General features: G+C 49.5%; 1 protein-coding gene across 1 annotated transcript in view; it reads right to left on the reverse strand.

The window, feature by feature from the left end:
- DSCAML1 (DS cell adhesion molecule like 1) overlaps window positions 1-17,899 on the reverse strand; it is a 367,266-nt gene that overhangs the window by 16,362 nt on the left and 333,005 nt on the right. Inside the window, exons 18-21 of the mRNA XM_025355527.1 lie at window positions 17,698-17,844; window positions 15,007-15,162; window positions 7,076-7,215; window positions 423-576 (exon numbers count right to left, since the gene is read on the reverse strand). Coding sequence (XP_025211312.1) covers window positions 423-576; window positions 7,076-7,215; window positions 15,007-15,162; window positions 17,698-17,844 — 597 coding nt within the window. The remainder of the gene's footprint in view (window positions 1-422; window positions 577-7,075; window positions 7,216-15,006; window positions 15,163-17,697; window positions 17,845-17,899) is intronic.

The raw sequence follows: 17,899 nt of genomic DNA on the forward strand, positions 1-17,899 counted from the left end.
GGTGTCCGGTTCAGCTTGGGGGCTCTCCTTTGAGCCTCGACTGCTCTGTGGAAGCAGCACACCCCGCCGTAGCCACCTCTGGAGGAGCTGAGCACTGGGACAAAGGCCCGGTTTTCAATTGGAGGTAGAGGCGACTCCCCGTTTTTCAAGTTGGGAGTAGGGTTTGGAGTCAGGAACTGAGTGCACCCTGTCCACCCGCCCCAGGCAAGAGCTGGCTGCAGCCTGTTGTGAGGCTTTGCTGGAGTCAGGGGGCAGCAGAGGCCCAGTCTTGGTGTATCCAGGAGGCAGGCGAGTGGCCAGTTCCTCACAGTCGGGTCGCAGATAGAGCGGAGCAGGCAGAGCCCCTGTGTGGGGAGAACCAGGATTCTGGAAGGGAGCTTTTGGAAGTGTTTGCCCCTCTGCCCCAGCCTCAGGCTTCTCACCCTTGCCAGCAGGCTCGATGGTCACCTTCTCGCTGCTGTTGCCCCGGCCGGCAGAGGTGACAGCGGCCACCCATAGCAGATACTGCTGACCGCGGTTTAGGTGGGCGATCCGGTAGAAGAGCTGCTCTGGACTCGTCTCGTACTCGCTGGGAGCCTGCAGGGCAGAGGCAAAGAAGCTCTAAGAAGCAGAACTGGGGCCCTCCAGCCTCCGAATCTTCCTCAGTGCCTGGGGCTCAGAGGAGAGGATGGTGGGGTCAGGTGGCAGGCAGGATTCTGTCCTATTTGCCCTTTCCAAGTTTTGGAGATGCAGCGGAGAGTGTGCCCTGGGCTTGGCCCTTGGGAGCTGATGGGCCTGCCTCGTGGTGTTGCTGGGTCAGCCTCAGTTTACCTCTTTAACTGATCCAGGCTCTGGCAACTGTGGCTCAGGACAGGGGATGTGGGTGATTTAGGTGAGGGATGGGGTAGCCAGGAGAAGGGAGAATGGGGGACAAGGGTTCCCAGGAAAGCCCTGAGGAAAGAGTCTTCAGGAAGAAACCAAATGACTGCCTCTGCCTGATGAAGGTTGGAGACAGGCTCCTGCAGCCTGCCCTGGCTCCCAGTCACCTCCTAGTCCTGCCGTCTAATTACCACTCCTGCATTTTGCAGGCAGCATGCCCGCCCGTCCAGGGAGGAGGGGGCGGGAGAGGGAACTATGAAAGCTTTACTGGGCAGCACTTTATTAATGATTATTAGTGGTATAGATCACCATATATATATTTGTAGGTTATACAAATCTATAAATTTTTTTTAAACAAAATGATAGTTTTGACAAGTTGCCAACAAAACAATATCGGATCCCAGTGGTTTTACCAGTTGCTTTGATGAAAAGATTATGTTGCCTTGGAAACCAGAGGCTCAGATATTGAAATGAATTTGAGAAGGAGCTTTTGATAAGCGCTAGTTTGCAGACCTCCTGTCAGCCTCTTCCCTGGCACGGGCGGGATGGGGCTGACTTTCATTTTATTTTATTTTTTGGTCAGCCGCGGGGAAGGGAGAGGAGGACAGCACCACGGCCCCTTTGAAATCAGAATGGAAGTCCAGGGAGGGGGAGCAGCCCCAGGACAGATGGGGGCCCGAGGCCAGAGGGAGCTAATAATTAGTTATCTCTGCAGTCATGGGATCTTGCGCACACACGGTCACAGGCGTGCACACATGTAGACGCATGCACACACGTGCTGAGGAACAGACCTCCAGGCATGTATGGGCACAGAGGGACATTCTTAATGCCCCATAGAGGGGCTGAGAGGCCCAATAACTTATAACGGGAGGAGGCATCCTTTTTGGCCCCAGGCCATCTGCAGGGAAATGTTAGGGGAAAAGGCACAGGCATCTCTGCAACACACACACGGAGCTCCCTGGCATACTCCTCCTGCCTCCCTTGTGGGGGTCTGGCCTTGAATCCAGGAGGTCCGCGGGGAGGGGCAGGTGCAGAGCTACCCTTGAGCCCTGGTGGTTGGGAAGCCTTTTCAGGCCACAGCACTCTGGGACTGGTGTGCGTATCTGTAGTTGATATGTGCTTGAAGTGTGGGGTGGCGTAGTGGCTTCAACACCTGCCTGCCCTTCCCCTGGGCATATGGCCCGTAAGGTTGTCCATGGTTTCTGGACATTCAGTTTTCTCTCTTGTAAACTAGGGAAGTAATACAACTCTGCCCAACCTGTGTGTGACTGAGGCACAAGGAGGGAGGGGTATGCATGTCCTTTGTAAACTAAGACATGTTCTTCTCTGGGCTCATTTTTGGTGACAGTACAGGAACGTACGTGTTTCTAGATACATGTGCATGTGTGGAGAACAGCTGAGTGTATATGCTTGTGTGCATCAGTGTATAACTGAGTATATATTTGTGCCTACACAGGCAGGGAAAGAAATTTTGGTTTCTCTTTGTAGGTCTTAGCATCCAACCCAGATCCTGGGTGCTTTCTTTTTAACCTGGATACCGCATGAGTCTCCTAAAATCATGGTCAAAAGCACACAGCCATATCCCCAAATAAAGTTCCAGTGGATCAAATGTTTTTAAAAAAGGCAAGCTATGAAAGAAGAAACTATAGGTAAATATTTATCCAGTTTTCTAATCATAAAAATCAAGGCAAAATCATAAATGGAAATGGTTGATAAATTCAGCTTCTGTAAAAAGAAAAACTATGGTACATCAAAAACAGAACTAAAGGCCAGGCGTACTGGCTCACGCCTGTAATTCCAGCACTGTGGGAGGCTGAGGCAGGCAGATCACCTGAGATCAGGAGTTTGAGACCAGCCTGACTGACTTGGTGAAATCCCCTCTCTACTATAGTAAATACAAAATTAGCCAGGGGTGGTGGCGCATGCCTATAATCCCAGCTACTTGGGAGGCTGAGGCAGGAGAATTGCTTGAACCTGGGAGGTGGAAGCTGCAGTGAGCTGAGATCATGCCATTGCACTCCCGCCTGGGCAATAAGAGTGAAGCTCTGTCTCAAAAACAACCAACCAAAACCAAAAACCAGAATCAAGAGGCAAGCAATGAATTGGCAGAAACTTGCAACTTATATGACGGAAAATGGCTATTATCCTTAATATGTAAAGAACACTTATAAATCAATAAGAAAAACAGGAGAAACACAAATAGAAATCTGGACAAAGGACGTAAATTGACCATTACCCAAAGAAGAAAAATATAGCCAATAAACATATAAAACCTAACTAGTAACCAAAGAAAGGTACTTTAAAATAAGGCACATTTATAAAAAGCTCATCTAACAAAAATTAAGCAGAACAAAACAGAAAACAAATGTAGGATCAGCATAGGTGCAAAGGACAATGCTGCTGGCCACTCTCCTGCTGGTGGAAACGTATATGGGTGCAAATGCTCTGAAGGGCAATTTGTAAATCTGTATGCAGAACTTTAAGAATATTTACACTCTTCGTGACCCAGGAATTCCTATGGAAATGTACCCTAAGAAAATATTAAAATATGTGCATAAAGACTTCTGTGAAGGATGCTCATTGAAGCGTAATTTATAATGGTGAAAATTTGAAAGACACATTAAATATAGAATAATGGGAGACTGGTTAAATAGATTCTGTAAACAGCCATTCAAGATCATGTTTTAGGTCAGGTGTGGTGGCTCATGCCTGTAATCCCAGCACTTTGGGAGGCCGAGGTGGGCGGATCACTGAGGTCAGGAGTTCAAGACCAGCCTGGCCAGCATGGTGAAACCCTTCCTCTACAAAAATACAAATATTAGCCAGGCGTGATGATGTGTGCCTGTAATCTCAGCTGCCTGAGCGGCTGAGGCAGGAGAATCACTTGAACCCAGGAGGTGGAGGTTACAGCGAGCCGAGATGGTGCCACTGCACTCCAGCCTGGGCGACAGAGCAGGGCTCTGTCACACACACATGAAACATGTTTTAGAAGAGTATCTGATGGTGTAGGAAAGCATCAACAGGTGTTCCATGAAAAAAGCAGATTGCATTACATTATCTATGATATTATTTTAATTTGGTTTAATGAAGCACCTCAAAACCTGTACTATATATACAGATCAAAGACTGGAAGACTATATACCAAAACATCACCAGTGTTTGTCTGTAGGAAGTAAGAGTAGAAGTAATTTTTACTTTCCTCTTTATTCTTTTATATGTTTTACAGATTTTCTATAATAAAATTGCATTATTTTTATAATCAGTGAAAAATGTATTATATTGTTAGTAAAATGTCTACCAGGATTCAATGCAGCTGTGGCCGTCCCCAGGGGTAACTCCCCTAGAGTCAAGGCCATACACAGTCTTTTCTGAGGATGCCGCAGGTACTGGTTCATCCGCTCCTGCCAGCATGTGTGAGCACACACAGTCTCAGGTATCTGCCTATGACTCCAAGCTCATGCCACAGTTTTGCACTGTCATTGATACACGCGTGTGCCCTCATCCCTCGCACCCTCTCCCAGAGCTGTCTTTCATAAATGAGTTTGTGACTTTGTTTGGAATTTGGAATAATTTGTGCAAAGTGATCATGTCACACACAGTGGTTAGGTCCCCAGGTACCCAGGACCCTCACTAAGTTCAGTTTTCCCCCAGCCTTTGTCCTCAGTTCCCCTACAGGGCTGAACTGAAGTTCTCATCACATCAGCAGGACTTGTGTGATATTGTCTGATGGGAAATTGCAAGACATGAAGAAGATGGAGGGAGGGTCCCAATGTCTCCAGCAGCAGGAGGAGGGGAGGGAACCAGGAACTCTGTTCTGGAGCCCAGGAGAGGAACCCTGAAGCCTGAGTTAGCGAGGAGGCATGGCTCTCGGACACCAAGCCCTTGGAAAGACTTCATTATCAGAGGAGGAAATGACTGCAAAAGTCCAAGCTAGAGAATGACTACCCTCTCCCACCAATTAAGGAAAGGAAGCTTGCCCAGTATCTGAGGCTATAGAATTGCCAGGCTGCTACTGATTAATTGTTCATGGAACATGTATTCCATGACCAGGATGTTCCAGGCACAGTGCTCAGCTTCTGGGGCCCAAAGATGAAAAGATGCTACCCCTGTCCTCATGGGGGCCTCAGAGACCAGGGTGGAAGACAGATATATGACCAGTGACTGCCTTCAAATGTGTTCAGTGTCTGATGGGGGTGAGGAGCACGCCACGGGAGGAACCCATGGGGCAAAGGTGTGGAGGTGTGAAGAGGCACAGTGTTGTCCAGAATTGTGAACAGCTCAGTGTCCTGAGAACCTAGAGTGTGTGTGTGTGTGTGTGTGTGTGTGTGTGGCAGAGTCGAGGGGAGACAGGAAAACAGCAGAACACATGGCTGAAAGCATTGCCTGAAAAACACCAAGTGTCTGCACCAATGTGGAGTCCCTGGAACTCTTATCCCCCGTGAGTGGGGGTGTGACTGGCATGAGCACCCAACAATGGCAGGCTGTTGTCAGCGAATACCTGCAGACCCTGTGACCTAGCGTTGCCTCTCCTAGGTGCACACCTGACAGAGACCCAGGCCCATGAGCACCCTGAGACACACACAGGAATGTTCACAGCAGCGCCATTTGAAGAGTTCCAAACTGAAAACTTCCCCAAAGCCTTTCATCAATGGATACTAATGGCTAGCACAATGGATTAATAATTGTAACGTATGCACACAAAAACTAGACAGAAGAATGAATGAGCTATAACCACACACAACGTTGCAAATGAAATTTAGGAATTCAAAATAATGTTGGGTAAAAGAAGCTGGACAAATGGTATGACTCCATTTATACAAAGTACAAAAAGAAGCAGCACTAATCTATGCTATTGAGGTCAGGATGATGGTTACCCGGGAGCAGGGGCAGGCGGGGACTGGAGCGGGGCATGGGGATTCAGGGTGTTGTAATGTCCTGTTCCGTGCTCTGGGTGCTGCTGCTTGGGTGGGTTGTGAAAATTCGCGGAGGTGTACAGTGATGACGTGTGTGCACTTTGCCGCATGTGAGGTAGTGGCTGTGAGGATGGAGAGGAGGGGCCACAGTCAGTGGGCTTCCCCTCTGGTAATAGAACTCTGGCCTCACTGGCGGGGAGCTGGGCCACCTACCACTCAGAGGGTAATTCAGAAAGACCACAGGAAAGCAGAGAGTATAGGAGGAGATGATGACACAATTACTGAGCAATTTCAGGGCAGCTTTCCTGGCGGCCAGAAGCTCATCTGCAGATCTCAGGCTGATGCCCAGTTGTTGATGGAGGGAGGAGCAGGCCTCCTGCACCTGCTTCTGCTCCTTGCTTCCAGCCCTGGGCATATCTTTCTGAGAGTACTCCTGCCCCTCTAGTGCGCTCCCCTCTGCCACCCACCTCCACTAGACTGGAAGCCCCTTGAGGGCAGGTATCTGCTCCTGCTCCCGTCCCTAGAACAGGCATGCTCTATAGTAGTCATTCAGCAGGACTTTGTGGTTGACTGGCTGGAGATGATGAAAGAGGCAGAGGGAATAATGCATATGATGGGATATAGGTGCATATCCCCCTGCATCCATCCCCATCCTCCCTTCCCTCTCTGTGGGGCCCCTCCCAGCATCAGTGGAAGGGCGGGGCTAGCCCCCTGCCCTATGTCTGGCCTGGGGGCTGCCCCTTCTGCTCCGAGGGTTAGGGCAGATACTGCAGACTCTCAATTCTCTCCTCTTGCCTGAGTCCAGGCCCTGGCCCAGAGATGCCTGTGCCTTCTCTCAGCTTTCCCCCATCTTTCCTTCTCCCTCAGCTTGCTCCATGTGGAGGCGCTCATGCGGGGCAGAGCTCCAACAGCTCCTCTAAGCCCAGACCAACCGCATTGAAAGACGGTTCATTCCCAGAGGCCACAGACCAGTCTGGGGACCTGCTGGGAGCTTCCTCTGTGAGCCAGAGCAGGAGAGCTGAGGCTGACCTCCCTTCCACCCTGGCTGGGCATGACCCACCTGACTCAAAGGAGCCTCCAGTGCTTGGGACCATCTTGCGGCCTCTGGAACAGAGGACTGACCCAAGCTGGACACTGAGTAAGGCTTTGGCCACTCTGGGTGGCCAGTCCCCATTCTTATCTGTGAATCCAGGCAGAAGCTCAGACACAGGCAGCTTCAGAGTTTGGTCTGGAAGCCAGCTGATCTACAGGGTCCCTTTTCTCTCCTTCCATCCCCTTCAGCATCTGGCCCTGAACTCACTTACCGGCTGCCCAGACCCGGGGCTGGAACAGAAGATGGTGTACTTGCGGATCACCCCGTTGGGCTTGGTAGGGGGGAGCCAAGACACAACCACACTGCTAGCTGATGAAGGGACAGCTTTGATGCCAGCAGGGGGACCTGGAACTGAGCAGGGAGAAGGCCTGGTCAGTGGAGAGAAAGCAGGAGCACAGCCTTTGGGGAAAATGACAGGGTTGGGAGAGGGAGGCAGATCAATCTGGGAGAGCTTCTTGGAGCTGCCATCCTTGAGCTGTGGTTTAGAGGAGGGGGGGTCCGTCCAGCATGGTAAACAGGTAGGAGGAGAAAATGATCATTTTGGAATTGTAACAAAGTCTCTGAAATGGAGGCCCTTGGAGTGCCAGCTTCAGAACTGTTCGGCCAGAACCAAGGACTTACGATAGGCAAAAGAGAAACAGAACCTATGAGGAATTCATCTTGATCCCTCTGACCTTAACCCCTGACCCTCACCCCCTTACTAACTGTAAGCGTGTTTTTAGCGGGAAAACACCCGGCACCTGTCACTTTCCTTTTTGGCCTGTGAGTTTCTCGAAGCTGGGACCACAGCCTGTTTTCTGGCATAAGCCCAGGGCATTGCGCTTGGAGTGCTGGCTGGGCCCTTTCTGGAAGAAAGTCTACCTTAGAAGTGACTAGGAAATCCATCTGAAGTGGACTCCAACTCTTATGGACTCTGATCTCCCCTTGCCCTCCTCTCTGGGCCTCTCTTGCCTAGCTGGGACCCCAGGACTCTGCCTGGGGGACTGGAAGCTTCCTGTTCTCAGCTCACACTGCCTATTCTCATCTCTCCGTTGTATGGTTGTGTACTTGTTTTCCTTCCAGAAACTTTTATGATCTTTTGAGGACAGTGATAGCATCCTATTCAATTTATTTTACCTCTCTGAGCTTCAGTGTCCCCATTTATACAATGGATATAAGAACTGTATTAAAAGGTTGTAGTGAGAATTAGTGCTAATTAAAGTACTGGGCAGGCGTGGTGGCTCATGCCTGAAATTCCAGCACTTTGGGAGGCCGAGGCGGGCGGATCCCCTGAGGTCAGGAGTTTGAGACCAGCCTAGTGAAACCTTGTCTCTACAAAAAGTACAAAAATTAGCTGGGCATGGTGGCGTGTGCTTGTAATCCCAGCTACTAGGAAGGCTGAGGCAGGAGAATCACTTGAACCCAGGAGGTGGAAGTTGCAGTGAGCTGAGATCACGCCACTGCACTCCAGCCTGGGCAACAGAGCAAGACTCTGTCTCAAAAATAAAATACAATAAAATAAAGTAAAATAAAATAAAAGCAGCTAGCACAGTGCCTATTGCATAAGACACTCAATAAATTATAACAATTATTATTTTTGCATTCTGTCTCTCACCTCTCAGCTGATGGCACCTACCTCAATGTTTTCTTTCCTAGTCAATCACTTGGGGCTAAATAAAATAACTAGATACAGCATCATCATCCTTCTGGGGGCCTGAGTCCAGAACCTGGGAATTGTCCTTGACTCCACCTGTCCTCCCTGCTACACAGCCCTGTGTGTCACTTCTGCTGGATGTCTCTGCAGCTGTCGGGTAAAGGCGTCCATGGATGGCCACTGGGGTAAGTACACTAATTGGAGTGTTCAAATCTCCATGCTTGCACACTTTTTTTCCTATCAGTTATTGAAAGAGGTATGTCAAAATCTTCCACTGTGGTTGTGAATTTGTCTCATTCTCCTTGTAATTCATCAGTTTTTGTGTTTATATATCTTGAGGTTATATTATTCAGTACATTCAAATTTAGAATTGCTTTATTTGCCTAGTAAATTGAGTATTTTATCAGAACAAAGTGTTCCTCTTTATCTCTACTAATTCTTTTTGCCTTAAAGTATAGTATGTCTGACACTAATATTCCAGCTTTCTATTAGACAGTTTGCATGATATGTCTTATTTTTTCCATTCATGTTGAACCTTTCTATACCCTTATGTTTTATACATTTCCTGTAAACAGCACATATTTGGGCATTGGTTTTCACGGTCATTATCTTTTAGTTGGAGGATTTAGTTAATTTATCTTTAATGCGATTACTGTTATATTTGGGTTTAAATATACCATCTTACTAAATACTTTCTATTTGTCTCATCTATCCTATCCCCATTTTTTCTTTTTCTTTTCTTTTTTGGCTTCTTTTAATTAAGTCAAATAAAAAATATTCTATTTTCCTCCCTCTATTAGCTTGACTATTACACAGTCTTTCACTACTTTCAGTGGTTCCACAATAGATTACAACATGAATCTTTAGTTTACCAAAGTCTAATATCAATGGGCACTTTTCTTCTCAGACAATGCAGTGACCTTAGAGCTTCCATTTACCCTGTCCCAACCTTGCCATTACTGTGTATTTTATTTCACTTTATTTTTATTTTTTTGAGACAGACTCTCACTCTGTTGCCCAGGCTGAAGTGCAGTGATGTGGTCTCGGCTCAGTCACTGCAACCTCCGCCTCCCAGGTTCCAGCGATGCTCCTGCCTCAGCCTCCTGAGTAACTGGGACTATGGGTGCCCACCATGATGCCAGGTTAATTTTTGTATTTTTAGTAGAGACAGGGTTTCACCATGTTGGCCAGGCTGGTCTTGAACTCTTGACCTCAAGTGATCCACCCACCTCGGCCTCCCAAAGTGCTGGGATTACACTGAGCCACCCCCATTGTTGTTTATTTTAATTCTATATTATATATCATCATCATCATCATTGCTGTTTTATGCAGCCAATATTAATTTAGATTTACCCATACATTCACCATTTAATTGCTTTGCCTTTACTTGCTGCATCACTGAGCTTCCTTCTACGATCATTTTCCTTCTAGTTAAAGAATATCCTCTGATACTTCTCTAGGGCAGGTATGTTGGTGATACGTTCTCTCAGTTTTTATTTGTCTGAAAATGTCTTTATTTCATCTTCATCATGAAGAATAGTTTTGTTAGGTATAATATCATAGGTTGGTAACTGTTTCCCTTACATATTTTATATATATACAAATAAATCATTGTCCTTTTTTCTGGTTTCCATTGTTTCTGACAAGTTAGCCACAATCTTATTGCTCTTTCTTTGGAGTAATCAGTTTTTTCTCCTCTGGTTGCTTTTAAGATCTCTCTCTGTTTTCTTTATAAGCTTTCATATGATATGCTTAGGTGTGGATTTCTTTTCCTTTTTTTTTTTTTTTTTTTGACATGGAGTCTCCCTCTGTCACCCAGGCTGGAGTGCAGTGGCACAATCTCGGCTCACTGCAACCTCCGCCTCCTGGGTTCAAGCAATTCTCTGCCTCAGCCTCCCGACTAGCTAGGATTACAGGCACCTGACACCACACCCAGCTATTTTTTTGTATTTTTAGTAGAAACAGCTAATTTTTTGTATTTTTAGTTTCACCATCTTGGCCAGGCTGGTCTTGAACTCCTGACCTCGTGATTCACCCGCCTCAGCCTCCCAAAGTGCGGATTTCTTTAATGTGTGACAATAGAGTTTGTAGAGCTTCTTGAATTTGTGGCTTGATATCTTTCATCAGTTTTGAAACATTTTCAGACATTTTATCTTCTACTTCATTTTCTGTCTCTTCTTCTTTGGGATTTCTTCTCACTGCATCCTCTGTGTCCTTGATACTTGGAATGTGGTCTGTGGATAATTACCAGCATCACCTGGGAGCATGTTAGAAATTCAAAATCTGAGGTTTCACCTGAGACCTGCCAAATCAGGATCTGAATTTTAACACGATCCCCAAGTGATCTGTATACACACTGAAGTTCAATGTTTCTTACCTGCTGTTTTACTTTTCCATCTATTTGTCTTTCTGTGCTACATCTGGATATTTTCTTCTGCCTATATTCCAATTCATGAGTTATATCTTCAACTATGTTTAATGTGTTATTAAACTCATCAACTGAGTTAATTTCAAGTATTAGGGTATTTTCCCCTAGATTTTCCATTTGATAGTTTCCAATTCTCTGAAGTTTTCAATCTTGTCAATCATAATTATCTTTAAGTCCATGTTTGATAAGACCCAAGTCTGAAACCTTTGTGGGTCTGTTGCTCTTATCTGTCTTTTTTTCCCTGCTGGCTTTTGTTAGTGTTGTCCCATTATTTTTTATTGTATTCCAGACACAGCATTTGCAAAATAGTTTGTAGAAATAATTTGTGGCATCTGCTGATGTTATCTTCCTAAAGAGAGGATTCATGTTTGCTCCTGATAGGCACCTGCAATCTGGGCACTAGCAATCTGGGGTAACTTCAATTTCCAGTATTGGGATGATTTGAAGGTGAACTGTCTGCTTTTGGTCCACTTTTACCCTTAGAGTGCCATCCTTCATGGTCTCAACTCTAAGTGAGGGGGATTCACCAGACAGACCCCCACATCCTGGCAGGCCCTGACCTCCAGTTCATGTCTTTCTAGTGCTGTTCAGCTTCTTGGCCACTGCCTCCAGATTCAGCAAATGTCCCTTAGGGAAGGAGCTGCTCCAAATGTCAGGCTCACCTCCGGGGCCTCTGTTTTCCCCTGGATCCCGGCCTAATGATTCTTCACTCTCCTGCTAGCTTTCTGATGCCTTCAACAGGTGTTCTGAAAAGTAGTTTGTCCATATTTGCTAGCTGTCCTCAGCAAGAAGAAGCGTGAGTTTAAGTCACCCAATCCACCCTTGCTGGAGGTAGAACTCCTCTGATATGTTTCTCTGAACTTGTCACTGCCATTCATCCTCAGTGCTGCTGCCCTAGTGCATAACTTCCTCGCCTCTACCTCGACAGGTTCTAACTGGTTTCTCTGACACTAGTCCTTATTACCCACCCTTTGCCGGCCATCAACAAGAATTACCTTCCTAAAACGTGGGTCTAGTCATGCCTCTTCCTCAGTTAAAGGTCTTTAAGGTGGTCTAAAATCCAAGTCAACTTTGCACTTGGAGGTCATGTTGCTAGGTTTAATATTCACAGACGGAGGCTGAGGAGTCAGCACTGGAGCTCATTAACTGGGTCCAGCCAAGCCAGCCTGAAATCGTGCTTGGACTAAGAGATCTGGACTCAGTAAATAAACCTGAATTTATGTTTGCATTTTGTTCTTTTAAATTTCTTTCGCTTTTTTCTAAATTTCCTGATATTGTTTTTCCTTTAGAAAAATTCAAAATCCTGAGGGTGGGATCATGGTGTCTTCAGATGAGGATATTTGCACAAGCTCCCACACCAGGGCTGGAATTGGACCACAGACCTGTCTGCTTTCCATGCCAACTGAGCAATAACTAATAACTTCCACCTATGAATGAGAGAGCCTGGTGGAGGTGGGGTGGCTGTGGAAGACAGGCAGAGTTGACTGCTACCCTCTGCCATTCCTTCCTGGTTCTTGCAAATAGAACCTCACTTTTGCTTAGGTACCTGTGTTCCTCCACACTTCAGAGACAGCTGTCTCTACTGCCCACACTAGAGGGTATGTTGTGCTTGGGGTAAATTGGCCACGATAATTCAATTTGCTGTTTGGTGACTGGCTTAGCAAGAGGCATGTGGCCCCACTCTGGCCAATGGGAAATGAGGATAAGTCTGTTGAGGGGGTTTCTGGGAAAGTTACTTTGACTCCCAAGAGAGGCATGCCCACAGGAAGAGACTCCCTCTTCTCAGTCTGAACTCTATCTTGTCTGGTGTGATGCCTAGGGCTGCAGCCATCTTGAAATCCTAGCAGGGGCAGCTGATATTCAGAGGATGGCAGAGCAGAAGGCTGGGAACCTCTGACTTAACCAACCCTGGAGCTGTCCTACTCAGGACTTCTTGCTGTATGTGATAATAAATGTGCTTATGGCTGAAATCTGTTTTCACTGGCTTTCACAACAAACAGCTTCCTAACAGACACAAGTAGTTTGATGGAAAGGATAAAGTATGTGGAGACAAGAAAGCCTGGATTTGTCCCCTGTTAGTTGAGTGGCATTTGGAAAGTAGCTTTCACTCTGGAGGCCTCGGTTTTGTCCCCTGTAATGTGGAAATAATGCCTCCCTCCCGGGGCTCTTGGGCGGGTTAAGTCATATTATGACTGCTGTTCTGGATGAGATCTCATCCGACACTGGGTTCTTTGTGACCTGGGCTTCCCCTTGGAGGCTCTGATGCCGCTTCCTTTCTTTTCTTTCTTTCTTTCTTTCTTTTTTTTTGAGATGGAATCTTGCTCTGTCACCCAGGCTGGAGTACAGTGCTATGATGTCGGCTCACTGCAACTTCCGCCTCCTAGGTTCAAGTGATTCTCGTGTTTCAGCCTCCCAAGTAGCTGGGATTACAGGTGCCCAACCACACCCGGCTAATTTTTGTATTTTTAGTAAAGACAGAGTTTCCCCATGTTGTCCAGGCTGGTCTCAAACTCCTGACCTCAGGTGATCCACCCTCTCTCGGCTTCCCAAAGTGCTGGGATTACAGGTGTGAGCCACTGCATCTGGCCTGAAGCAATCATTTCCTTGCCAGCACCTTGGTAGCCATAAAGCAACTGCTATTTGCTAGTAGTTGACATTTTAGATGTAGTACTAGTACTTGATGAGGTACCACTCTCCCCATTTTATCATGAGGAAACTGGGGTTCAGGAAGGCTAAGTGACTTCCCCATGAATGCCAGGCTAGGGGTATGCACTTCCGCTGTATTTACCAGCGCCTTTTCCGTGCTGCAGTGCTGCTTCCCGAAGGTCAGGGGCAGTGCTTCTTTGGGCCCGGGCTCCTGCTGTGTATAACCATGTGTGGCTCTGGGCAGAGGGCTGAAGGCTCCTTGCAGGGAAGGGTGATGCTCCTAGACCTCTGGGTTCCTCATAGGGCCTTGCCTTGATCAGTTAAACAGGTAGAGGTGCTTATGGCGTAGGCCTTGCATCAGACCAGGGGGCAAGAAGAAGCCTGGGGGCTCCAGGGGCTCATTTCTGGAGGCCAAAAGGTGCCTGAGTGTGGCCCTGAGGCCTCAGATGGGACCAGGCTCTAGATGCCATCTCAGCTTAGTCTCCACACTGGAGCAGGTGGCTCTGCCCGGAGCTGTCCCAGGAGGCCTTGATGGGAGGATTAATGACAGGAAAAGTAGGGCAGGCAGGTTGGTAAATATTGAATTGCTCAGGGCTTAAGGGGAGAGGGGGCCTGCTGTAGGGGGAGAGGGAGGGAAAGTCTGGAGATTAAGCTGAGCTGGGAGCTGGTCCAGTCACCAGGCACTGGGCAACAATGGCAGCTTCTCCACCACCACTCCCAGCCTGAGTCACTCGTTTCAACACATTAAACCCTTCCAGTGCCTTCAGCCAAATTGTTTGGGTAGGATCTAGGCTCTGGGCCTCCATATCCCTTGAAAAAACTAAGGGCGAGTAGGGAGGAAGCCATCATGCCAAGGATGTCTTCTGCTTCTGTGCCTGCTATGTGCCAGTCGCTTGTCACACCTCTTCTAGTAACAGGGCACCTGGCCCAGAGCGCTCACCTATGAAACAACTAAGTGATAGAGCTGGGACTGGGAGGGGAAGAAAGTGGCAGGGCTGGAGGCAGAAGCCCAGAGCCCACCTCTATGGGGTGATCACGAAGTCCATAACCCGGGATGTGCTGAACGATGCTCCTGCTCCCCCCGAGCCCCAACATCTGTATCCAGGGGAAAGCAGGCTGAATGCGTCAGGGGAGCAGATGCCACAGAGAGAATGCCCTTGGGGTAGGGGGAGAGGGTTTCTCTGGCCTCTGATTCAATGCTTCAGAGAGCAGGTGTGTGTGGGGAGGTGGGGGGAGGTGCAGGGAGGTTCACGTTGCTTATCTGCTCATGCATGAATCCGAGAGCATTTCCCCAGAGTCCTCAAGGCCACCCTCCAATGGCTCAAAGGGCAGGAGAAAGGACAGTACCCTGCTCTCACCCTGCCTCCTGGGGTGGGGTTGGGGGTGAGCAGTGGGCAGCAGGACCAGCCTGTCCCGAGGACAGGCCTGGACTCACCGTCCTCCTTGGTCTGGATGTAGAGCACGCTGCTGCGCACGCCGTCCCCAGCCTGGGTGTAGGCCAGCACCTGGACGCTGTAGTTGGTGAACTTCTCCATGCCCCGCAGCTCTACCCGCTCCCGTGTGGTGGTGATATTCTGCATCTCGCCCCACTCTGCCGGAGACCAGCAAACTCTGAGGGCCCAGCTCCATCAGGCTGTGGCCCCTGCTCCTACCCCTGTTGCCTGGGCTCTGCTCACACCTACTGCGCAGGCTCAGCCCTCCACTCCATGGAGGTGAGGACTAGAGGGTTTTTCACCTTGAGGTACCCAGGAGCAGATGTGGGCCACTGCCCCTAGGCCCCGTCTCTCTAAGGGCCCAGTGAGGGCAAGCCACAGATGCTGGCCTGGACCCGGCCTCAGTTGACTTTGCACCAATTTCACCTTGACATGCTCTTTAAAACGCCTCTCTCTCCATCTCTCCAAGCAACATTTCTCCCTCCCGCTACCCAACTCCCTTCCCATGGGAGAGCCTGGAGTGGCTTGGACATGGGTGGAGGAGGTCCCGTCCAGGAGGCACAACTCAGCAGCCACTCCTCCTGCTGCCCAGCCCGCCTTGGGCCGCCATACCTCCCTGGGTGGTTATCGACCTGAGGATGACGTGTGACAGGCTGAGGCTGCCTCTCCTGCCTCTGACTACTCCTGAGCCAGCACCCTGGACTCCCCGCTGGGTTAAGGGGTTGAGTGACCCGTCTGCCTTCTCCCCACCATTGGAGACACCCAGCCATTCCCTGCACAGAAAGCCTGGGTGAGGCTGGTGGAGCCGATAGCCTCAGCCAGGAAGAGCTGGGACACTCCTGAGACTTAGGGAGGACCCAACATCCCGGCCCTGCAAGGACCTTCTCATAGACTCTAAAGAGGAGCTTAGGGAGATGGTCCCACGAGGGCCAGAGTTGTAAGAGAAGGAAAAGGGACAGACTCTGGAGCCTCCCACTAGGACTGCTGGGCTTTCAGAAAGACAGGTCCAGTAACGGGCTGAGGACCAACCTCATAGACATGAGTTCCTGGAGACCCACCTCCCAGCACCTCGTGGATGGTCCAGGGCAGGCAAAAGGCCAAGGAAGAGGGCCTGGCCAGGGAAAGCAGTGCTGCCAGGATCCAGAGGATGAGAAGGCTGTGCCCAGCGTGAGAAGACTCCAGGTCAGTGCAGGAGGACCCCCAGAGGCCGGAGCAGCAGGGCCTTCCTCTCCTGGAGTCAAAAACCAGGCTGGCCTGTCCAGGACTGGAGCCAGAGAAAGGGCAGGAAGAGGGCAGCATGGTCAAGTGTCCAGCTGGTCTTTGGGGATTGCCGAGGCCAATACATTCCTTAGGGGTTACGCTGGAGAAGCCCACAGGCTTGGAAAAGAGGAAGCGAGTTCTGGAAAACAGGGAACCACCCTTTACCTGGTTCCACACGAATATGAATGTAGTGAGGTCACATTGTGAGCAGCGTGGCCTGGCACTGCACAGCAAAAGAATTGGGGAGACCTTCAGGGAACTCAACCTGAGCTAGAGCCCTCTGCTTTTTGTGGGAGAGAGTGGAAGTGGCGGTGGGGAAAGATGCTTCCTACTGACAGTGTGTCTGGGCAGAGCAGAATCTGGATGGGAGAGGGGACCGTAGTAGCGCTGGACAAATAACTGTGAGCTGAATTCCAAGGTCCGCCAGGAAAGAAGAGAGGGCCCAGGGGGCTGGGAGGCAGAAAGTGCAGGAGCCAGATTGGGGGCAAACTCATTTTAGTCCTTTGTGGTCTATTGAGATGACTAAGGCCTTCAGTGGAACGTTTGCATAATTTGGGACGCTGGTCCTCTGACCTGTGTTAGCTACAAGCCTCCAGGTCGCATGAAGGTCTGTGTACACCAGTGGCGGGAGCTTGGTGTGCCTGTAGGATGCTACTCAAACCTGTTTGCACATTCCAGGGCGAGGAAGACATTCAGAAGTTTGGGCCATCTTACTGGTTTCTCTCCATTTTCCATTCCTACCCCCCAGCTGCACTGTGCGCACCTCTCTGCCCTTCTCTGGGTCCTGGGCGGCTTGTTTGCACAGAAAACACGCCTTGCTGCATGCCTGGCTCCAGTTGGGTTTGGCCAAGGGAGGCTGTCCCTGTGTTCTGGCAGCCCTGCTTCCTCCCTTTCCCCCTTGGCCTTAGGTGCTGCTGGCTTCCTGCTGATGCTCGTCCCAGGTGCCCACCTCCCTCCTCAGTCCCTTCATTAAATTCTTTGATTGCCCTATTTGAATGTACCGACTATTCCCTGCTGGTATCTGACTCACACAGCCATAAAGGCCTATTATCAACACGTGAAACTAGAAAAGCTGATCTGCCCCTTTCACGCCCCCAATACTTCCTCAAACACACACTGTTGTCTGGGAGTAGCTGGGTGTCTCCTTCCTACCCCTCACCAGAGATGCCACCCTGTGTACCACCAACCCCCTTGCCCCGCCTCTGACCTCAGTTGAACACGGAGGTGTGCAAGTGAATCCCGAGCCCCTTCACTATCCCCTGGTCCCTATAGCCGTTATCGTCCTCTTTCGGCCTCCCCGTGTGGAGAAGAGGGGGCTGCACTTCCCCTTGCCATGCTGTGGGAGGATGCTTAGCTCTAACTACACCTGGGAGCAGACCCCACTGACCCTGCGCCTCTCCCCTGAGGCCCAGCCATCATCCCAGCAGACTCACCCCCATCCACGTAGAGGGACCAGAAGATGACCCGATAGCCTTTGAGGACGCCATTGAGGGTGCTGCGCGGGGGCTCCGACCAGGAGATGACGGCCACGTCAGAAGTGATGGACAGGGCCCGGACGTTCTCAGGGGGCTGGCTGGGCACTGCAGGGGGTCAGGGGAGAACCAAGGGTCCAGTCAGTCGTGGGTGTGAGTGACA

Source organism: Theropithecus gelada, chromosome 14 (assembly GCF_003255815.1).
Source record: "Theropithecus gelada isolate Dixy chromosome 14, Tgel_1.0, whole genome shotgun sequence".
In the NCBI taxonomy this organism is placed as follows: domain Eukaryota; kingdom Metazoa; phylum Chordata; class Mammalia; order Primates; family Cercopithecidae; genus Theropithecus; species Theropithecus gelada.